The sequence below is a fragment of the Protomyctophum parallelum genome (genome assembly GCF_964188405.1).
Source record: "Protomyctophum parallelum genome assembly, chromosome: 20".
In the NCBI taxonomy this organism is placed as follows: domain Eukaryota; kingdom Metazoa; phylum Chordata; class Actinopteri; order Myctophiformes; family Myctophidae; genus Protomyctophum; species Protomyctophum parallelum.
This window is the reverse complement of record NC_139718.1, coordinates 17,135,876-17,159,365: the sequence shown is the minus strand read 5'-3', so window position 1 is coordinate 17,159,365 and position 23,490 is coordinate 17,135,876. Positions and strand designations below refer to the sequence as shown.

At 44.6% G+C, this 23,490-nt stretch overlaps 3 protein-coding genes across 6 annotated transcripts in view; all 3 read left to right on the top strand.

The window, feature by feature from the left end:
- LOC310878185 (AT-rich interactive domain-containing protein 1B-like) overlaps positions 1 to 13,355 on the top strand; it is a 240,202-nt gene extending 226,847 nt beyond the window's left edge. The window contains exons 16-25 of the mRNA XM_083792341.1: positions 518 to 653; positions 1,613 to 1,735; positions 1,864 to 1,939; positions 2,950 to 3,715; positions 6,314 to 6,444; positions 7,330 to 7,933; positions 8,312 to 8,549; positions 9,374 to 9,845; positions 10,163 to 10,438; positions 11,330 to 13,355. Of these exons, the coding sequence (XP_083648467.1) occupies positions 518 to 653; positions 1,613 to 1,735; positions 1,864 to 1,939; positions 2,950 to 3,715; positions 6,314 to 6,444; positions 7,330 to 7,933; positions 8,312 to 8,549; positions 9,374 to 9,845; positions 10,163 to 10,438; positions 11,330 to 11,788 (3,281 nt within the window). The 3' untranslated portion in view covers positions 11,789 to 13,355. The remainder of the gene's footprint in view (positions 1 to 517; positions 654 to 1,612; positions 1,736 to 1,863; positions 1,940 to 2,949; positions 3,716 to 6,313; positions 6,445 to 7,329; positions 7,934 to 8,311; positions 8,550 to 9,373; positions 9,846 to 10,162; positions 10,439 to 11,329) is intronic.
- A 741-nt stretch (positions 13,356 to 14,096) lies between these two features.
- On the top strand, positions 14,097 to 15,446 carry LOC310877677 (eukaryotic translation initiation factor 3 subunit E-B-like; the record flags this gene model as incomplete). The annotated part of the gene is made up of 1 exon (XM_083791628.1): positions 14,097 to 15,446. The coding sequence occupies one exon, from the start codon at positions 14,097 to 14,099 to the stop codon at positions 15,444 to 15,446; it is 1,350 nt and encodes a 449-aa protein (XP_083647754.1).
- Positions 15,447 to 19,541: 4,095 nt separating this feature from the next.
- The window catches only part of LOC310877572 (palmitoyltransferase ZDHHC14-like), an 89,202-nt gene continuing 85,253 nt past the window's right edge, over positions 19,542 to 23,490 (top strand). Inside the window, exons 1-2 of one of the 4 annotated variants that reach the window (XM_083791489.1) lie at positions 19,542 to 19,691; positions 21,777 to 22,127. In XM_083791489.1, coding sequence (XP_083647615.1) covers positions 21,877 to 22,127 — 251 coding nt within the window. In that variant the 5' untranslated portion in view covers positions 19,542 to 19,691; positions 21,777 to 21,876. Of the gene's footprint in view, positions 19,692 to 20,615; positions 20,765 to 20,841; positions 20,896 to 21,414; positions 21,434 to 21,776; positions 22,128 to 23,490 lie in introns of those variants that run through there. The other 3 variants (XM_083791490.1, XM_083791491.1, XM_083791492.1) reach the window with 3 other exon arrangements.

The following is a 23,490-nucleotide window of genomic DNA, read 5'->3' as shown; positions in this document are numbered from 1 at the left end:
TATCATCATTATGTCCGTACACAAATCCAATGGTCCGTGGGAAATTTTAGATTTTCAGAGAGTGGAGTGTGTGTGTGTGTGTGTGTGTGTGTGTGTGTGTGTGTGTGTGTGTGTGTGTGTGTGTGTGTGTGTGTGTGTGTGTGTGTGTGTGTGTGTATGAGTGTGCGTCAAGAAATCAGAAATCAGCAAAGATTGATCAACGTTTGTGCTATTCTATGCCGAATTGAAGTGGACTCGGTCCCAGACTTTTATTTTTCTCCCTGGAAATAAAAAACGTCTGGGTTTCCGAGGCTAGCATAGTGATGACCCCTGGTCACATTGAATTGTGGATTTAGAGAAATCGTGTCACCCCGATCATATTCAGGTCAAAACCATTTGCAATAACCATGACAGATGTTAAAACTTTCCAAAGGTTTCATTCTTTCTTACCCATTTGGCTTTTTGTTTGCGTATAATTTGTCTCCATATGTCGGGCCATTCTCCTGAGATGTGTGTAACCTCTGTGCCCTCTCCTCAGTGGCGGCAGCAGAGCCCTACATGCCAGGCCAGATGCCCAGCGGTGGCATGCAGGAGATGTACAGTCGCCCTCCGTCTGCCCTGGGCATGGGCCAGCGCTCCCACTACCCGCCGTACGGGCCAGGCTATGACAGGAGGTACAGTATGTATGTATGTATGTATGTATGTATGTATGTATGGGCACACAGTGGTGGAATAAGTAGAATGCGACGCATTGTGAGCTTGTAGATTGTAGATTATTGTAGACTTGTAGACTATTGTCAAATGGCCGAAATGTATATAGAGCTGAAGTGGTTAGTTTTTCTAATAATAATCACAATCTACAAAGTAACTAGTAATTAAAGTTTTCATATTTATAGTTATAGTAAAAGTACAATAAATAGTATTGGAAATACTCAAGTAAAGTACATATACCTAAAAATTGTGGTGGAAACCCAGGGTGTTCACTTTTCAGGATTCAAATTCAAAAACGGCAAAAGTACAACAAGCTCAAAGCAAATTGATTCGCGCTAACGCTTCGAGCATGTAGATCTTCCACGTTTGATGCCTGCGAAGCTTCGTGTGACGATGCATGTATGATAAAGCAGGGCATTCATATTATGAAAGAAAGAGTTAAAAAGTTAAAATATGGAGCTCAGATGTTTCTGCCCGACAGCGACAGGCAAACTATACTGTCCAATGCCCGCTAATAGTAGAGAAAAGCTCTTGTTGCATTTGTTCTTTACTATTATATCATGTGCATGTTATGTAGTATGTTAAAAAAGTAGGTGATAGCAGCTATACCTCCTACATCCATCCATCCATCCATCCATCTTCAACCGCTTATCCGTAGTCGGGTTGCGGGGTCAACAGCTCCAGCAGAGTGTTCCAGACTTCAAGTGACTTCCTCCTGGGGGATCCCGAGACGTTCCAAGGCCAGTGAGTCGATGTGTTTCCTCCAACTGCGCCTTGGTCTGCCCCGGTGGCTCCTCCCAGTGGGACGTGCCTCGAGGACCTCCCTAGGGAGATGCCCGAGAGGCATCCTAACCAGATGCCCTCCTACATATCACACAAAAATGGTGTGCAGTAAGTTCTGTGTGTTTTTTGTCTCATGCAGACCAGACCATGTGATGGGCATGGAGGGGGGTGGCATGGGCCCCCCGGGGAGCCAGAACAACATGGGTCCTTCCAACAGTGAGAGCAGCATGTATTCGCCCAACAGATACCCCGCACAGCAGAGGTGCGTGTGTCTGTGCGCGTGTCCGTGCACGTGTGCATGCGTCCGTGCATGTCTTTGTTACTGTGAGTGTACCACTTACTGTATATTGTTATTTGTATCTCGTCTTCTTCATGTCCTTCCTGTTGCAGACATGACGGCTACAGCCAGCAGTATCCAGCCATGCCGTATGGAATGCACCCCTCTGGCATGTACCCACAGCAGCAGGTGACTAATGCTGCGCCGCCTTGTAACCACGGAGTCCTTCAGGGCTGTATACTGGTGACTTCTCTGTTTTCATAGCCTGAGCTAACGTGTTATTTTCTGGTCTGACAGCAGAAACTGCCTGTCATAATCTCCCTATCTAATTATTGGACAGTATTAGGATGTTGATATTAATTTTGTATTCATCCTTAGGGCATGAGTGTCTATTTCAAACACAATGTGTTTTTTGACTGGGGGGTCATATTGACGAGGAACCACCTCAAGGTTCCTTGAGCCAAGGTTCTAAATGGATCTTTACCAGTCTGCAACTCTGACCCGTCAGGGTCCATTTGGTTCCTTTTGTATACTGCCAGAGATAAGGGAAGTCCTTGAAAATGTTAAGTTTGAGAACCATTGCTCTAGGTCGCTCCCTTTTTTCCCTCTACACCAAAATCTCTGCTGAAAGTAACTGATCGACAGGCTCACACAAGTCACAACGCAATGTTGCAATGCGTTGTGCGTTTGTATAAATCTGCTAGCACCGGAGTCCTGACGTAACTCACTCATCCCTTCGATTCCCCTGGTTCGTGGAAGTAATTTCTCTATGGAGAATAACATGGGCTCATCTTAATAACTATAAGCGTTGTGGTCCAAAAATAAACAAGCTGTCTCTGCGTTATTGTCGGGGAGGTGTCTCTGACAGTCAGTCACTCATATATGATACAGTCTGCTTCTAGCGAAAATGTAACTAATTCAGTAGCAGTAACATTAGCGTTTTCTCTCAGTCAGTTGATTCTTCATATCCATATGAGTGAAACGGCCGGGATGACATGTTTATTTTTCAAACACAGTTCTTATATGAGGCGATCTAAAATCCCCCTATGGGGATTACAATACAAATAAAAAGTACACAAACCTGTGAATTTGCGCCCTCTGCTGACATTGACGTCAGACTTCGATGCTCTATTTGCACAGAATGAGGACGCTATAGGGTTCATCATGTGGTTAACCCCTACCTCCCTGCCTCCCCTCAGGGCTACAAGCGTCCCATGGAGGGCATGTACGGACCCCCGGGCAAGAGGCACGAGGGGGACATGTACATGCAGCATGGCGGCCAGCAGCCTGACATGTACCATGGCCAGTACCCCGGCGCCTACTCTGGCCCCGAGCGCAGGCCCATCCAGGGGCAGTTCCCCTACCCGTACCCCCGGGACCGCATGGGCCCCGCGGCGGGGGCCGCCCAGCAGCAACACGCCATGATGAGCGGCGGACCCCCGCCCACCCCCAACCACGCTGCCGACGGCCCCAACATGTGGCCGTCCAGGACAGACCTGGGCTATTCCTTCCCCAACCGACAGGGGGCGCCGTACGGTCCGCTGGGTCGCGACGACATGGACGGCAGGGCCGGGCAGGAGCAGTGGCATCGCCAGGCTCCCTACATGGCATCGTCGTCGGGGTCGGGGACCATGCCCATGCCCCTGTCCTCGCGCCAGCCCCCCTCGCCCTACCCCCCCAACCCCTCGTCCATGGCCAACCACCTGCCCCCCAGAGCGCACAGCCCGGGAGCCTTCCAGCGCTCGCTGGAGGCGCGGCTGTCGCCCAGCAAGGTGGGGCCCTTCATGTCCCCCATCATGAAGATGCCCAAAGCGGGCATGGCCATGCCGGGCTCGCAGGGTGGCTGCGGGCCCCTGGGCCAGTTCCCGCCCAACCTGAGGAGGGACCTGAACTACCCGCTGGGCTCCGTGGAGGCCACCATGCCCCTGATGAAGCCTCGACGCAAGATCACCTCCAAGGACACCGGTAAGAGAGATGGACTTGAACCTATAGGCCGGGGAACCTACAGAAGATGGTCCTTTTACGTCTTTGTAACTCTGAGAGTGTAAACATTGAACCAAATAGGTCCATTTTATTCCATGTATACACTCTTAGACCCCTTTTCCACCAAAATCACTTTGGTTCTAGAACTGGTTCCTTTTCTTTTTATGTATGATGGTTTATATCACATCTTCATCTTCCAACATGAATAGTGGCACACCTACTTCGGTTCCCACTTCAGGACAACAAAACAAAAACAAAAAATTGGTTCCAGTTCCAAACCAACTTTTAGGGACCTGAACCAAGTAATTGGTTCAAAATTAGGCGGGGAAAAAATAACGGGTTCAACTCCGGTGGAAAAGGGGCCTTAGATTTTACGGAGTAGGTTCCCTGAGATTTCAAAGAATATTATTCAATGGGTGTTCATCTTGACGAATCCATATCAAACTGGGGGGTCCTTGGAATAGAATGCGCGTGACATCATCATCATACCCGGAAGTTATGCGGGAAGGCCTATACCGAGTGTCAAAAAACTACTTTCTGGCCTTGACAGCCGATACATCCAAACAGAAAAGTCCTATCTGATTCCATTAAACAACATTAAACAAAGTTAAACTCACTTTACCACTCACTTTGCCACTTGATATGCCACTCGATCTGCCATTCACTTTATGCATGCGCAATTGCGCATATACACTCTTTTGGAAAGGTTTGAGAATAACTGAACTAAACCCTTTTTGCGACCACAGGTCACAGTTAACTATGAAATCGTGCATTTCCCGTCAGTCAGTCAGTCACTCACTCACTCACTATCCCTGATGTCATCAATATTAAGCCCATATATGGAGATCACTGATGCCATCAATATTGGCCAGCAACTCTACATCTCACCTCAAACCCTTAGATCTCCATATATGGAGCTGAGCTGTTCTGACATTCCATATGTTGATCCTTCCCCATCCATCCTTCCTGATACCTGTCCATTTAAACTCTAGACGGGCCTGCCCTAAAGTTATTTGTGCAGCAGCGCCCGGCAGCCTGCGAAAACTAGAGTTCTCAACAGGCCCGAAAATTAAGGCCCGACCCTACCTGGGCTCTCATCAAACCCTTGTGTAAAGACACTTCCCCCCCTCTGCCACCCTTAGATCTCCGTATATGAAGCTGACGTGTTCTGACATTCCATATGCTGATCTGACCTCATCAAACCCTGTACACTCAAGACACGCTCCATATACGGCCAGTACAGAATTCATCCCATAGTCTGCTGTCACCCAGGCGGATGCGCGCTCCCTCGCCCTCAGGCGTCTTACTGGCATAGACTGCTAGAGCCAACGCTGTAAAAGAAAAATACTTCCGTTTCAACAGCCGAGTTGTTACAAGACTATAGCCCTAGTAATATCTGACAGCTGGAGAGGGGAGCTAAAACAACCCCCCCAAAAACGTTGTATTCCTGGTGGAGATGAACCAGAGTGGAGCTTTAGTTCACTGAGCGTGCAGTGGCAGAAAGTAGGACACATTTAATTGCTGAACGTGTAGCTGTGATTTTAACCTGGTGTAGACGTAGATGTCAGCATGCCCGCAGCAGATATAGATATCTCATAGTTTGTAGCTATTTCATTGAAAGGGAGGAGTTGCTGCTGCTGCTTCAAACTTCCGTAACAACGAGGGGCTTTTGTCTGGGTGAATCTCAGAATAGAAGCGTGTCTAGAGACAAGTGTCTGGAACAACACAGGGCTTTCAAAGTGGGGGAAAAAACATATCATCGCTGTCAGGGGGGGGGGGGGGGGGGAAACGTCCTATATCCATGTTCAAACTTTTTGTGTTTTTTAGTACATGAATGCCCTACTTGATCATACTACAGCGTAGATATGCACGATATTGAAATGATGACCGATATACAATCTCGGGTTAATATGCAGGGTCTTATCGGCCGATGAAGCTGAAGCTTGTTTCCGTTGTGGTCCACTTTGAGACATAGAACAACACGCAACAAACTGTACAAACAACCATAAAACTAAGACTAAGTGCAGATCCCAGGAGAATGCAGGTGTTATGTCGCTCCCCGTGTGAAGAGACCTGAACACTGGCCTTCTATTGTAAAATGGATCCCATTACATGTAAACACTGACCTAGCTATCTCGTAGGGACAATAAAATAAACGTAATTACTCATTCCCCGCCAACACCACCATCTGCGGAACTGTGTACTCCGGGACTGCCACTCGTTCATTTCAATGCAAAACCCATTTATTTTTTAAAGGCGTTTCACCCGGAAACTGAGAGTCAGGAAGTGAAGAAAACGCTAAGTAACATGTCCCATGAATGTTATGTAACTCACCCAAAACATACATTTTGTAACCAGGGATCATATCGTTTATGAAATGAACCGCAAATCAAGCTTGTTTTGATCCAAATAGAAGAATCCGAGATATTACCATTCTAAGAACTGCGTTCCCATAGACAGCATAAACCAGCGGAATGTTCACTTGTGTTTTACGAGCGAGTAGAGAACACAGTTGTGAGCCATCAACAATGTATATTAAAAAAAGGCGTCAATCGTGTCCATTTATCTCTGTGAATGCAGGAACTCCGGAGGCGTGGCGGGTGATGATGTCATTGAAGTCAGGCCTGTTGGCAGAGAGCACATGGGCTCTGGACACTATTAACATCCTGTTGTATGATGACACCACCGTGGCCTCCTTCTGCCTCTCCCAGGTAACCTCTATGACACACGCACGCACGCACGTACGTACGCACGCACGCACACACACACACACACACACACACACACACACACACACACTGGTGGAAAGGAACATTTGCTCAAGTACATTTAACTGTATCTCGGATGCAGAACCATTTTTACTCTGCTACAATTATTAGTCACTTTGACGTTATTTTTCAATTATAACTAACGGCATAGTAACTTTGCTAGTTGATTTACACACTTATATTATTAGTATAACAAAACATAATGTTAAGTACTTAACCTTCGGCTGTTCAAAAAGTTTGATGAATTTTGAGTCCTTGTAGTTATTTTAGTATATTTTGATGGTATTGCTATTTTTTCTTAAGTAAAAACTCTTGAGCGCTACTTGCAACACTGGACAAGCATATCACAGACAGTCCAATTCTCTTCAAACACTTTATTCATTTAAGATATATTGATCTAAAAAGTTGGGCTGTCAAACTCTGATCAAACTCTGCACTCATCTCACGTACAGTATAAAAAGCATTCCATCACCTCAGCTGCAGTTTTCCTTCTTCCCCTCCAGTCAGTGTGCAGGAAGAAGGCTTAGAATGTGTACTACTATGACCTTTAAATATAATACTCCTTGTTTTCTTTCATGTGCACAAGCCATTCCCAAACCAGCCATCCTCAAAAACTCACATTCGCAAAGGAGCAGAGGGAATGGGTCATTGACGCGCTAGGCTTCTCGGCTCACTTGGGCAAGAGCCTCAGACGCAGGATGTTGAGTGAACCAAAACTAGTGCTCCTCAAAATAACGAGTTTGGGAATTTCTCTTTTTTTAAAGGGCTTTATCATAGGCTATATACTGTATATAAGAACATATATCACATATCACTTTATTCCTGCAGCTGCCTGGTTTCCTGGAGCTCATCGTGGAGTATTTCCGCCGCTGTCTGATGGAGATCTTCGGCATCCTGGAGGAGTACGAGGTGGGGAGCAACCATCAAAGCCTCCCTCTGGGAGGCGACATCTCCTCCTCCTCTGGTGAGAAGCAGCAGGACCCCGACCCCGAAACGGATCACGACCTCCTGCCACAGGCCGAGTCCGGCGGCGACGCGGGGGAACAGAAGATGGAGGAGGAGGAGGAGGAGCAAGCGGGCAACGGTGACAGAGAAGTGGAAGAAGCTCCGGCCGCCACCGCCGCCACCGAGTCGCCGCGCGAGGACGCGACGGGTGGAATGAAAGAGGAGGCGGAACAGGTGGAGGTGAAGATGGAGGAAGAGGAGAGGGAGGAGGAGCAGCAGGGAGAGACACCGGAGAAGGAGGAGGAGGAGAAGGAGGAGGAGGAGAGAGAGGAGAAGGAGGAGGAGGAGGAGAGAGAGGAGAAGGAGGAGGAGGAGAGAGAGGAGAAGGAGGAGGAGGAGAGAGAGGAGAGTGTAAAAGAAGAGTTGAGGACGGAGATTAAAGAGGAACGCGTGGACCAGACGACGGCGGCCGTGGCAGTGGACCAAGGTTAGAATAGTTTTTCACTATAGTTTAGTTTGAGTTAGTTTTGACTTTTTTCTTTTTTGTGACAACGCTTAGTTTTAGTTTAGGTTTTATTAGTTTTAGTTTTGTCCTACTTTGGGTTATTTGTCAGGTGCAGGATTCATAACGGTCAGAATAAGTAGGCCTATTGTGTAATAAAAACTCAACAAAAGATACTGAGGTTATTTTGTCTATAATTTCAATTTCGTTTTAGTTAGTTTTTGAAACTCACAATACAGTTTCAGTTAGTTATCGTTTTCTTTTTTTAATAATAGTTTTTATTTAGTTCAATTAATGAAAAAGTTTTTTTAACTTCAGTTTTGGTCATTTAGTTAGTTATTAACTCTATTAACCTTGCCGTAGACGCAGAGCCCAGGCCCAAACAGGCCAGCAAGTATGACCGCCTGCCCGTCAAGATCGTCCACACAGACGACCTGCTGGAGGACATGACGGAGCGCCTGGGCCATGCTACGTGCTTCACCAGCGGGCTGCTCCACTGGCAGGCGGGCGGGGGCGACTCCACCTCTCACATCCAGACGCACTTTGAACCCCGGCCGCGGCGGGAAGCGGGCGCAGAGGGGCGGACAGGACGGAGCACCGGGTAAGGCCCGTCACAATTATTACATGATCGCCTGAATTTCAGATAATCGCAATTATTTTTGCACAATCGTCAATCGTTTCCACGTTGAACATTTTTCATACTGTATATAAAAAATAGCAGACATGGCAGATTTGCAAGCTTACAACACGTCACAACAAACTATTTCCGCTATTTTGTATATTGTTTGGAAAGAAATGTATATAAAAAAATATAAGATGTGTCAGTGATTTCTTTGTAAATTTAAGTTGTTTATCCTGTGCATTTTGTGATGCCTGGCAAACAGAAATACAATTGTAACATTCCAATGTTCACTGCAACAAAAAAACACAAATCAAGATAGATTCTACCAGACATGGCAACCCTTCATTGAATATTTCAATAGGTGCACGCTAACCCCTCCTACACAATAGATAGCACAATAGAAAATTGGAAAGAAAAAAAAAGGAACTGAGTGTTTTTTCTTTATTTTATTTTTTCTCATTTAAAAAAGAATGTCTGTAATTCACTTAATTTACAACAACATGTTGGAAAAGTTTGAGAGCAAGCGTGTCTGTCCTGTTGTCTGTTTTGTTTGTCTGTTCACACTTGTCATTGTTTAACTGTTTTTTGTTTTTTCATGTTTATCACATTTATGTCTTTTTTATTATGTATTGTATGTGGAACATTTACATTGCCTGTTATTTTGTTCATTTTATTTAACTGAATTACTCATTATCATTGTCGATAATATTCTGATGTTGTCATACAAAAAATGCCTAATAAAAACAGTATTAAAAAAAAACAAAAAAAACACAAATCCTTAATCGTGACAGCCCTGATGCCAGGTGTGGAGGAGAAAAGACCGCCGGCGGCGGGGAAGAGGACGGGACGTGGGCGCCTCATCGCCTCATCACCGCCACCATCGACGACGTGCTGTGCGCCCGCGTGGACGCCCTCTCCCACGACCACCCGGCCCGCTCGCTGCCCTCCTACCCCTTCCGGGTGCACCCGGACGGCGAGCCCGACGGCATCACCCTGCTGGAGGACGAGCCGCGCTGCGCCGACGAGACGCCGCTGGGCGCCGGCGCGGGGGCGCCGTGGCAGGACGCGCTGGCCCGGCGCTGCCTCTGCGTGTCCAACATCGTGCGGAGCCTCTCGTTCGTGCCGGGCAACGACGGCGACATGTCCCGCCACCCCGCCCTGGTGCTGCTGCTGGGCCGACTGCTGCTGCTGCACCACCGCCACCCCGAGAGGAACCGCACCGCGCCGCCGTACGGCGCCCAGGAGCCTCGGAGCCTCTCGCACGGCAGCGCAGAGGTACTGTAGGGTTGTTGCAGTTAGTACGTAATCGTACGTGATCGCAGTCATTTGAGATCGTCGCTTGTTTTTTGTCATAATAATTTCCATGTTGAAAGATCTTCATACATAAATAAAGCAGAAATAGTAATAGAAATAGAAATAGAAATCAGCAAATTCCACAATTTTTACCATTTTTTAAGTAAAACATTTATAAGAATGCCAGTAATGTCTTGGCATATTTCAGTTATTTGTCATATCTGCCCTGTGCACATTTTAATCGCAAATTATTTGTGTGACAATTAACGGTCAACTTTTAAATGTTGTGATGGTGACAGCCCTGCAGCGCCGACGAGGAGGACGAGTGGTGGTGGGACTGTCTGGGCGCGCTCCGGGAGAACGCCATGGTGACTCTGGCCAACATCTCGGGCCAGCTGGACCTGTCCTCGTACCCGGACACCGTGTGCCTGCCCCTGCTGGACGGCCTGCTCCACTGGATGGTGTGTCCGTCGGCCGAGGCCCGGGACCCCTTCCCTTCGGCGGGGCCCCTTCCCCACTCCCCGCTCACGCCACAGCGGCTGGCGCTGGAGTGCCTCTGCAAGCTGAGCATCCAGGTAAGGGCCAGTGTCACCGTCAGGTGACGATTGTTTGTCACACAATTTTTTGACGATTGTTTAGTTGTGGGTTTTCTTGTGTTGGAAATTGGATATTTGAATAGAAATTACTTTTCTGTTTTGCCTTTTGCGTATCGTAATGAAAAAGTGCACAGGGCAGTTACGACAAATAAATAACTGATTTTTTTTTTTTATAATTTTTTTACTTAGAAAAAAAAGGTAAAAACAACATACACCAGACAAATAAATAACAAGACATTTCTTTACTTAAAAAAAGGTGAAAATATTTAAGCACTGGTTAAATGAAATGACTAGTACACTTCATCTTGAGAGAATAAGGTATTTCCTGAGAAACAGGGAGAGACAGTTTGATAAGGTTTGGCTGCCCCTTGTCCATTACCTGAGTAGAAACAATTAATAGACAGGATACCATTGATATGGTTGACTGTACGCCATTTTCTTTTCAGATGTTTTCCATGAGCTTTCTATCATCTTATTATAGTATGCAGTGTCACTGAGCAGTATGGGTGGGAAGGTTAAGGGATTTCTTTCTCTTTTTGTCTTGTTTATTTTTTCTTTCATTTTGTTTCATAAAAAAAGTTTTTCATATCATAATGTTTGTAATAATTTATAATCTGTTCAATAAAAACATATTTGAAAAAAGAAAAAAAAAAAAGTGAAAATAGTGTGGCCAAACTTACAATGCGATGCGTTGTAAGCTTGTAGATCTGCTATTTCTGCATTAGAAAAAAAAAAGGATGAACATCTTTCAACATGGAAACGGTTATGACAATTATATGACAAAATAATGATTCATTATCTCAAACAATAACTGTGATAAAGACTTATTATTGTGCAATAATAACCGTGACCTCCCCCCCCCCCCCTCAGGACGGCAACGTGGACCTGCTGCTGGCCACGCCCCCCTACAGCCGCCAGGAGAAGCTGTTCTCGGTGCTGGTGCGCCTGGTGTGCCGCCGGCAGGCCCAGGCGTACCGCGAGATGGCGGTGGCCGTGCTCTCGCACCTGGCACAGGGGGACGCCACGGCGGCGCGCGCCATCGCCGCGCAGAAGGGCAGCGTGGCCAGCCTGGTGGGCTTCCTGGAGGACGGCCTCAGCATGACGCAGTACCAGCAGAACCCCCACCACCACGCCGCCATGGACCCGCCCAGCGTCAGCATGATGTGCCGGGCCGCCAAGGCCCTCCTCGCCATGTCCAAGGTGCCGGAGAACAGGGCCGAGTTTGTGCTGTACGAGAGCAGACTGCTGGACATCTCCATCTCGTCCGTGCTGCACGCGGGCGTGGTGGCCATTATCTGTCAAGTACTCTTCCACTTTGGGAAGTTATGACAGCAGGACCTTGTTGTGGTGAGCCTGAGTTAAGACTCCGTGGAGCGACGGTCGGAAGTGGGAACGGTCTGGACGTTTTTTTTTAACGAACCCCACGCGCCGCCATCTGCGTCGCGAGCTTGTCGGGTCGGGCTGTTTCCAGCACGCAAAACCGTCGTACGGCGGAGCGTAACTTATTGGCGCGAGGACAGACGAGTTATTACTGCGCTTTTCTATTTTTATTTAAACGAAAGAAAATGTTTGTTTTTTATAAGATATCCACATATACAAAAAAAAAATCTATATATGTATAGCTCCTGGGCCCCGGTACAAATTTGGTTTTGGGATTTCAAAGCTAATTTTAATACAAATATTTAATAACTGCTGTCGTTGGATTGCTCTTGTTTTTGGTTTTGTTTTTTTGTATTTTGTTGTTTCGTTTTGTTCTGGTTTTGTTTACGTTCCTCAGCCAAAGCTGCCCCAGATGTTGGTGCTGATCCATGTGGTTCCGTTGAGTCCTCTGAAATATCTTGGGTTTTATAATCACTAATAATATGAACATGCTCATCGCCGTTTTGTTATGGAGAGTATTTATTTAAATTGTGACATTGTACAGTAGTTAAAGAAGAAGAAGAAGAAGAAGAAGAAAAAAACTTTGTCACCATTTCTGGGAAGAAGAAAAAACCACCAGTGATTTTTTTGTGGTATTAATTAAGTGATTAAATGTATATGTCTCCATCGCTGGAAGATAACATTGTGCAATAGGACTAGACCAAGTTGTCCCTTTTTGAGAACAACTCTCTTCAAATACACATGCAGTACGTGTTGCCGACCACCGGGGGGCAGTGTTGCACCAGCCAATCAGCATTGGGGGAGAAGAAATCTGTTAAATGAATTGACTAATCAATCATAGCCTCAATGACTCTCACAAAATGACCTTTTGTTTCCTAAGCCCTTGTGTTATGTCTGTATTTTTTCATCACTATGTATATATACAGTTGTACATTGGACACACATGGTTATTTCAGCCTCACAATCAAGAATAAGGAGATTGATCGGGAACTTTCTGCCTATTATTAAAAAGTAATGCTTTTATTATTGGTAAGATTTGTTATTGTTATTACACATATTTTGTTATTGGGGTCAAATATTTGAACAATGGCAGATATAACAGATGTTTCGATGTAAAGACAAAAATAATCCTGTATGCATTGTATTATAGCTGAAAAAACAATCGCTTTGGTAATCAAATGTGGAAGTGCCAGGGTGGGAGGGACATAATAGAGCCTGAAAAACATCTCACTTCTTTAATGTCCTCCATTCATGTTAATGGGTGTATTTTTTGGAACCTAGAACATGCTCAAAGACAACAAAAGAATAACTAATCGACATGTCCTGAAAAGCTCATTGTAAATTCTGCCTTTTTGTTTTCGTACGACGAAACGTGTCTCTTTTATCCAGTATTCATATTTATACTCTGTGCTGCACACACATGTCACAAATAAATGTACAAATGAACATTGTTAAGCCCCGGGACGTTGCATTGTGTCCAGACAATCTTAGACCAATAAAACAAACATCGACTGCTTATACCGGGACTGTTTGCTCATTTTATAGAGAGATTGCTGTTATTTCAGTTTTCTTTAGCATTTGATTACGCGACAAACTTTTGATGCAGCACTCAGCCTACAAGATTGCTAGATTCCAAAAAAAAAGAAAAAGTATCCAAGGATTTTGGCTCCTGTGTGTTTCCTTAAAGGACCACTTCACCACTTTTCAACCTATCTTCATATAATTGGTCCTCAGTAATGTTCATGATAAAATACCACAAATGTTTTTCTACCATGGGAGGGCTGTGGGCAGTTCAGAAACCCGTCCACCAGTGACATCATCGATGGGGAATCCAAGCTAATAGAAACTGTAGGCTTTTAACTGAAAAGTTGCAATGCGATAATAATGGAAGCCATTGTTCTCACGATAATACAAATCTATTTATATATTATTTTAAAACTTGTTTAAAAATAATCTGCTTTATATTCCTGAACCGAATAAATGACAAAGGTCTCAATGTTCGGTCCAGCCGCCACCTTCCTTCTGTAAGATAGAAGCAAGGGCTAGATAGATGCAGGAACTGCTTGGGGTTTCCACACAGGTTTTCACACGCTCCATTATTCTCTATTGCATGGCAGACAGTGTTCATATGTTTTGATCTCTGATGTCATCAATCATCTCCATATTTGGGCAAAAGGTCTATATTTGAGCAAAAACCAGAGCCAGTGCAGTATATATATATATATATGACCACTGGTTGTTCCTTATCTCTGTAAAGATGTCAGATTATGATCTCACCCCCACAATTTCCAGTTTTTTGGACTGCCATCTTGTGCTCCCCTTGGTGGAATTTCTTTCCGGAAAAGTCTATAATGAACATGAGCTGCTTCAGGCAAAGCTGGACCTCCTCGTTAACACAAACATGGTAGACTTTGAAATGGAGGTGCACAAAAGCCTCTTCAGCGACAGGGAGATCCCCCACGCTCTACAGGAGAAGAGGGCAGACGTGGTGGCTCAACTGAAGCAGCTCCAGTCCGAGACGGAGCCCATTGTGAAGATGTTTGAGGACCCGGAGACAGCCAGGCAGATGCAGTCTTCCAGGGACGGGCGAATGCTCCTCAAATATCTGGAGGAGAAATTTGACTTCAGTCAGGACTCCTTGGACACCCTGTATCGATATGCCAGGTTCCAATATGAATGTGGAAACTACTCTGGGGCCGCTGAATATCTCTACTTCTTCCGTGTCTTGGCCCCGGTCGCGGACAGGAATGCCCTGAGCTCTCTGTGGGGCAAGCTGGCCTCCGAGATCCTGATGCAGAACTGGGACGCCGCCATGGACGACCTCGCCTACCTGAGAGAGACCGTTGACAACAACTCTGCGAGCTCCGCTCTCCAGTGCTCCGCTCTCCAGTCTCTCCAGCAGAGGACATGGCTCATTCACTGGTCACTGTTTGTCTTCTTCAACCACCCCAGAGGCAGAGACAATGTCATCGAACTCTTCCTGTATCAGCCTAACTACCTCAATGCCATCCAGAGCATTTGCCCTCACATCTTGCGTTACCTCGCCGTGGCGGTCGTCACAAACAAGGATGTCGGCAGGCGTCAGCAGGCTCTGAAAGATCTGGTCAAAGTCATACAGCAGGAGTCTTACATCTACAAAGACCCGATTACAGAGTTTGTGGAGTGCCTGTACGTGGACTTTGACTTTGACAGTGCTCAGGGGAAGCTAAGGGAGTGTGAGTCGGTTCTTGCAAATGACTTCTTCCTGGTTGCTTGCCGGGAGGACTTCATTGAGAGCGCCCGGCTCTTCATCTTTGAGACTTTCTGCAGGATACATCGCCGCATCAGCATCAGCATGCTGGCAGACAAGATGAACATGACACCCGAGCAGGCTGAGAAGTGGATTGTCAACCTTATCCGCAACGCCAGGCTAGATGCCAAGATAGACTCTAACCTGGGTCATGTGATCATGGGGCACAACGCCGTGTCCCCTTACCAGCAGGTGATTGAGAAGACCAGGGGCCTCTTCCAACGCTGCCAAGAGTTGGCCCATAGGATAGAGAAGAAGCTGGGGCACAGCAACAGGAATGAGACTACAAACTGGGCAGTTCAAGAAAGTGGCGTTTAGAAGCACACTATAGATTAGAAGACGGACAGAGATGTATATCCTTGTCCTGATTTTATATGAAAATAGCAGATCTTCAAGCTCAAAACACATAAAAAATAAATAAAAAACTTTTAACACTATATTCTTATGGGGGTCCCCTGGCACAAACTCTTTTCAGATGGGGGTTCTGCAATTCACACCCTTATGAAGTGAGTGGTGCAACTTCGTGTGGGGTCCGCAGGGGCTCCCCGGAAGTTCCAGACCCACAGGAACGTGGCCCAGTTCCGGCGAGCCGCCCCACGTCCTTGAACGCGACACGTTCAAAGTGGTATGTGCTCAAGATGCAAGGTGTTTGTTTTGAGTTCACACTGACTGGCCACAGAAACGGCTCTTTCATCTTGTTCAGCATTCCAAACAATCACATATTCCTTTGGGTGAAGCCTCTGCTGGCTGGGATTCAACCTTGTGTTATTCTTGGACTCGGGCTCAAAGGCCAGATCATGTCCACCAATTTCCCAACAACACAAACACAGCTTGATCCACTGCCAGCACACTGCTAACCCGAGCCTGCAGCTCGGGAATAACGTTTGACTGACTGTTTTAATAAGATGAGTAACCATTTGAAAAGTAGCATTCCTATTCCAGCCAATCTACAAGCTTACACGTGTGTTTAGTGTAGAGCAAAAACGGGCCTGATAAAGAGCCTAAACATGGAATCATCTACAATGGAATCATCTAGAAGATCATGGGTCTTCAATAGGGGTCCGTGACCCCTAGGGGGTCCTCAGAGTTACCATTTGGAGTCTGGACCCTACAGCCATCCCTATTCCAGGGGAAATTCACAGAAAATAGCAGAAGCACATTAACTAACATGAACTTTCCTTAACATCCTGATGATAGTGCTGTCAAACAAGCCTATGAAGCTATCTATGAAATCAATGGAAGAAGTTTAATATGAATATATCTAATATATGTAGTGGGGGTCCCAGCTTCATCCATCTCTCCGCTGGGGTCCTGAAAAATGTTTAAGACCCCTGATCTAGATCTGGACCCACATGGACATGGACATACATGGATGTATCCTCAAATTGGCTTATGCAGGTCGACCACGGCCATGCACATCAATCACTCCGATACTGTCTCACGTTAACAGACTGTTGACTCTCAGATTGTGGAATAGTTGTCTGGCTACGCGAGACTACTCCGACACAAGACATCACCATAAACAAACCCGATACACCCATATATTTTAGGCATGTCACTATATGACTCAGACATTGACCTGATACGCCAATAATAATAATTTGTTTAACACCTTTCATGACATCAAATATACAGCCCAAATTGCTTTACATAAAAAAGAGATCAACAAAATAAAGATAACACAATATTAAAAACGTGCAAGGCAAGATCAAAATTAAAACAATACAAGAAAATGGGACAAAACATCACTACATCACTTTAGATAGAAGTATTACAGACTCAAATTCCCTCAAGTAGTCACACAGATCATCATCTCACAGTCACATATATTCATTCACTTTCATATTTAACCATACAGACTACCTGCCACCTATTTAAGTACACACTTCAATAAGGAACAACAAAGACCCTACCTATTGAAAGATATGATATATATCTACATTTACAGGGAACCATAAAAGCAAGAGTAAAACATTATGGGTCTTGATCTTTCTTTTAAAGCTATCTATCGATTTGCCAGTCAGTTGCCAGTCTTGTAATGGGAGCTTGTTCCAGTTGGCCCATAAAAGAACAAAGCTTCTTTGCCATGTTTTTTTATAATATTTTTCTGGCAGCTCGAGGTGGCCAGCACTAGATAATCAAAGGAGACGTAATTTTTGGGAAGGCAATCAGAAAGGTCGGAAGGAAGGTGCTAAACAATTAAGTGCCTTAAAAACAAAAAGTGTTTTAAAATCACTCCTAAATAGAGGCATGTCAGTCACTATGACTGAGACATAACCAAGCAGACAAAGGAACATTTTATTGTTATACATTTACTGCGCGACATCTCTGATCACAAAGCTCCCGGCTACTACTGCACTCAGTGAGAATAAATAATTGAGTCTCGCTCTCTCTGTTCAAACTTAGATTCTGATGCAATGAATATTTTACACCCCTTCCCTTGAATAGAACACAAGTGTTCATTTTCATTCCTGCAGAATTTATTTCTACAACAACTTTATCTTAAAGCAGCAATCCGTAACTTTTATGATTATGTTCCACCCCAGAACTGGAATAAAGCTACATTTCTGATAGTTAACCAAATGGATGCTTGACTTTATTATTACCAAATGCCGTTTGTAATTCTGTGAGCGTGTAGAAACCAAAATCTTACCAAATCTTACAGATCTGTAACTCTGTGTAGGGAAGTACAGTGCATGTGGATTTTATAGTGCACTGTAGATTGAGGTCCCGAAGGTAAAAAAAATAAAAAGAAGAAAAATATCTGTATCAAATGGGGGTCTGTGCCTATAGGGCCTAACCAGTTATCAAACTGGGGGTCCTTGGAATTAAAAAGGCTGTATGTTCCATACAGAAATAAAATACTGTTTTATTCATTAAAAATAAGTTCCGTATTGCAGCTTTAACACTGGAGAACGGGCAGGGGAGGCAGGAGGAGAGAAGTAGCCTAATTTGCGGGGAGACTGTGAGCCAGAAGACTGAGGCATCTTGGGTGACATTTGCATTCTGTGGAGGTGCGATGAAGTGATGTGAAGGAGGTCAGGTGATTGAGGAACTGTCAACATGACCAAAACAGGTCTAACCGGATCTTCTTGTGAACCATATCTTCTTCTCACTGAGGAATGAAAGCTTTTGGGGAGTTCCAACATAACAACCAGTTGGTGACAAAAGTAAAATAAAATGATCAATACTGTAATGTAGAGATACTCCGTTACAAGTGAAAGTCCATGTCCCATTTCACAAGTATTCAAATGTCTAAAATGCATACAAATCTTTTGAAAATAGCAGATCTACAAGCTCACAATGCGTTGTGAGCTTGTAGAGCTTCTATTGAAAATTGTAAATACTCCAGTAAAGTCTAAAAGTACCTCAAAATGATACTTTACAGTACTTCAGTAAATGTATAGGCTATACTTTCCAGTTCCACCACTGCAAACCACAACCCCTCTGTTTCTCTGAGTTCAGCTAATTTTGCAATTAAGTTAGGCCTACAACACACTTTTTCACTTCGGTTAACATGCCGTATAACTAATATAGGCTCTCTTCATCTAATGTAAAATAGTTGTTCAGATCTTTTATTAGCTAAAACAGCATAGTCTACTATAGGCTACAACAGTTTAATGGAACATGGATTGAATACATATATGACGGTGGACCACAATGGAAACAAGCTCTTTGTTTGTGTTATCCTTTCAGCATAATTGTCATACCACTGCACTATTTGCAAAACTGTTGCAAAAATATTCAATCAATAAAAAAAAACAAATAAAGAAGTAGGCCTAATCAATGTAAAACTAAATCTTGTTGATTACATATACACAATATTTATAGATCACGTATAAAAACATGCTTCTTGATAAGTTGATTATTATTCAACTACTACCCCCCCCCCCCCCCCCCCGCCCTCCCCACAGCAGAGAGGCGGAGGAGGAGGTTCTCAGTCTGACTTATAGGAGGGGTCTCCTCTCCTCTCATACCCGATGTGTTCTATTGATCAGCGGTCCGTCCTTCTGCTCGCTGACTGTGGATCCAAACATCACGGAGCTTCTGCTCCGACGCCTCGTCTGTCAAGTCTGCGTCCGTGCGTGCGGGGGGGAAGTGGCAACTTTTCTGAGCAACTAGCCTACACGTCCTGACTCCTGACTGTGCACGTACGTGCTGGAATGGCGGAGATGTGCGACGATAGCACAGCGGGGAGGGATCGAAGGATAACGACAACATAGTAGATGTTATATAGTCACAGTCACAGACTAGACTGCGTGCTGTGCGTGCTGTGCGTGTGCGCCCGCCGGTCCCGGGTCGCAGCCAGGATGTTGGTGCTGGCGGTCTGATGATCTGAAGCTCGTCTCGTCTCTCTGGATGGCTAAACCTTTTGTTTTCATAAGTAGTTTCTATATACCTAGACGTTCGGAGGAATCTTTTGTTCAGATCTCAACTTGAAAATGGTGTTGTCAGTTCGTAATAAACCTGGATAAATAAGGATAATTATTAAAGGGCTGCGTGACAACTGACGAGTGACGACACCCTGACTGACGAGACCAACATAACAGCTACTCTGCCTTGGTAAGACCAGAAACCCCCCTCCCTCGCTGAGTCGCTGTGAGTGTGTGCTGTCTGTTGTTGTGACACTGACTGACTGACTGTTTAATTGACTGCCTGACTGAATATTTGATTGACTGGATATTTGACTGACAGACTGGATGAACATTTGACTGACTGACAGACAGTGTTGTGTGGATGTACAGGTGTGTCAGTGACAGACTGACTGTCTGACAGCCAGGCATGTTGTTGTTGTTGCACAACATATTATTTAATATTTACGCACACACATCATGCGTTATATACACAGTCAGGAAACAAGTAAAACCATTTAAAAAAAATCTATAAATCATACCGGTATTGTTTTCTTATGTAAACACATGCAGAGCAAAGTTATGCATTTAAGTTTCTATTTGCAGCACTTTGCATTACTTTCTGTTTGTCCGACAACTACTAACGCATATTTATATTTGGTAAATGTTTTTGGCCACATAATATAAATAGCCTTAGGATATACAGTCAGTAACTTATATATATATATATATATATATATATACACACACACACACACACACACACACACACACACACACACACACACACACACACACACACACACACATTGTATTGAGTTTGTGCTTAAAATGTACTGTAAATTCTACAAACTGTTAATAAATATTTCAATCAATCAAAAAAAAACACACACACACACACACACACACACACACACACACACACAGGTATATCAAATCGAACGATACGTAGGTATAGGCCTACTACAGTACGTCTTACGGCAGAACATATCCGTGTAGGTCTGTAGGACGATGGAAAGTCCTGACTTTCCGAAGTTTCCGGAATTCCGGCACTTTCTTGAACGCACCATCATCACCATCATCATCTCCGTGTACCTACCGCACCTCTCCTCTCTCTCTCCACTATAGGGAAGTCAAAACATCACGTTAATAAGTTAATAACGCTCGCGACGAGCAGCAAAAAAAACCCAAAACAAAACAAACAGATAGACGAATGTAACGTAACGTACGAACGTCACGTAAAAGTGAGAGGAAGCAGTAAAAACGTTTCAAACTGGCCCACCAGTAAGGCAACACATTTTGTTTTTCATAACTGAAACTCACAACTTGCTAACTGTGTTAGCCATGTTAGCTTTAGCAAGTTAGCCGAGGAAACCGGGGAGAGTCAGCCAGCCAGTCAGCCAGCCACCGGAGCTGTATGTATGTCTGTGTCTGCTGCTACAATAAGTACAGTTGTTGCACGTGAGATGAGATGTTGGAATTATTATTATGATGAAGATAACTTTTAATGTCTGTATATTTTATTGGGGTGCAGGCGTGCAGCCATACGGGGTGTGTAGATTCGTCTAGACTAGAGAATGTCAGAGAAGTGGTGAATGATTTTGGTTATTTTAACCATTATTGATTCAATACTTTATCAATTTTTTTGCAAATGGTACAGTGTGGTCCTATACTGTATGTAGTCAATTAATCGAGAAAGTTACTAGCAATTTATTTTTAGTTTGGAAATATTGTTAATTTCGTGAGTGAAGAAGGTGGCCTTTTTTGTTGCATTATCGTACACTCAACTATAACTTAGGGCTGTGCGTCACGATTATGACATTTTACCATGACGATTCATCTTCACTCCAATCCGGGTACCCACCCATTGGCAAAATAAAGGAAAAACAGCACCCTCTTTATAGTCACAGTCTGTCTCGAGAGACTATCTTTCCTCAAGTAATTGTGATTATGGTAATGACTTAATTGGGTTTGTCTTTTCTGGAACTTGGAGAAATTACATTTCTGTTTGGCTTTTAGGATTTGAAAATAGTGTTCCATTTTTTAAAATACATGATTTTTGACATTCATGCAAAAGAATAATGGCGTTTAATCTCAAATAATTGAGATTAGGCGATGATGTAATAATTGTGACAGGCCTACACACACTGCACACGCATAATCCATTCACGAAAGTCATAACAATTATTTTTAGTTGAAAATTGTGTTCATTTTGAAAAAGAGGAGGCGAGCATGAAGAAGGCGGCCTTTGTTTGCACTGAGCACTGCACTAAACCCGGTTTCTTTTCATTCACAGAGGAGGAGGCACGTCTTCAGGAGGTCTGGCGGTCTGGTGGTGGTCCCAGGTCCGCGTCCAGCTGTGGTGGAGGAGGCCGGGCGTTGATCAGTGACGGCTGATGCATCTCGGGGTGTCCGAGTCAATGAGAGAGTGTGAGTACAGCCAGATCAGCACTCGCAGCTCCACGCCCATGGAGACCCCCTACAGCAAGAGCAAGAAGAAGACCCCAAAGAAGAGGCGATGGGAGACGTTCCCGGGCCGGAACAAGTTCTACTGCGATGGGAGGATTATGATGGCGCGGCAGACGGGGGTGTTTTACCTGACCCTGGTGCTCATCTTGGTCACGTGTGGCCTCTTCTTCACGTTTGAGTGAGTGCTGCTGCTGCTGCTGTTGGTCTCGTGTAGCCAGACAACTATTCCACACAATCTCCGAATGCAGGAAGCTGTCGTCTTAAATTTGGCTTAACTTGTTTTAAATGTCCATTTCTGCTAAGCAGCAAGCAATAGGCTTGGATCATTTTGATTTATATTAGGATGAATTTGAGCGACTGCAAACTGCAAAGGCGAAATGGAAGCGGAAAGGAGGCGTCCTATCCGCTTTATCCTCTGATAATTTTCTGAGCTTCTGTGCTCCAGACCGTATGACGGAAGCATTTGAAATTTGTGGGAGGCAACTGTCTGGCTCGCGAGACTATGTTGTTGACATGAGGTCCTGCTTTCACACTGCCTGAAGCGGTTTGTCTTGTCTGTCTGTATGTCTGTCCAGAGGCTAATTCTGGGCCTTTCGAGGTGTTGGTGGAGATGCTGCACTCGTATGTCAGCATTTCTCAACCTCTTTGGACATCTGGACCACTCGAATATTTCAAACAATCCTCTATATCGGCACAACACAGCCAGTGTTTTACTTTTTTTTCACTGTTTGAATTCGTATTTAGCATTAATGAATAATGATTTTAAGTTAAAGTTAAAGGCATAGCGTTTTTACCCACAATTGTTTACCTCTATACCAGCAGTCATCAGCCTGCAGTCATAGGGGTGCCTGCCTGCAGTCATCAGTAGTATGGTGGTTGGTGTTATGTCAATGATGGGGTGCCTGCCTGGTGGCTCAGCCAGGTATTGCACAGTCCATTAGCGTGAGGATACGGGTTCGAACCCTCGCATGATCGCATCCTGTCCCTCCTCTCTCTCTCTCTAGCTTTGCTTTCCCTTCACTCTATGCTGTCGCTGACATGTCTGAAGTGAAGCATAAACATGTCACAAATAAATCTTAAAAAGTTATGTCACTTGACTCATGACAGAGAAAGCCGCATCTCTGGGAATGCTCAGAATTATTCACTAGAACTGGGGGTATTAACGCAGGAGCTTTTGAGTCATTCTAATTGGAGTCATTCTAATTGCCGGTGACACACTTTAAGTTCTGCCTGGAGCTACTGTCTACGAAACATGCGGTTGGTTACTTTGAAAAGGTGTGGTTGGTTTCATAGTTCATACACCTGAACTCAACTTCAACATTATTGTCACATCACAGGTTTACATGATGTGCGTAAAAAATGGGTGAAATTATTGTGTTGTACAAGCTCTCATCATTTGCATTCTGTTAAGGGAAGGAGCAAAGAATAAAGATAAAAAGAAAACAATGTAACACGTCAAATTGGTCAAATATTAGTAGAGTGAATAGCGTCTCTGTCAGATGGATGGAAAGTTGGAAACCATTATGTCCAGGATTCAAATA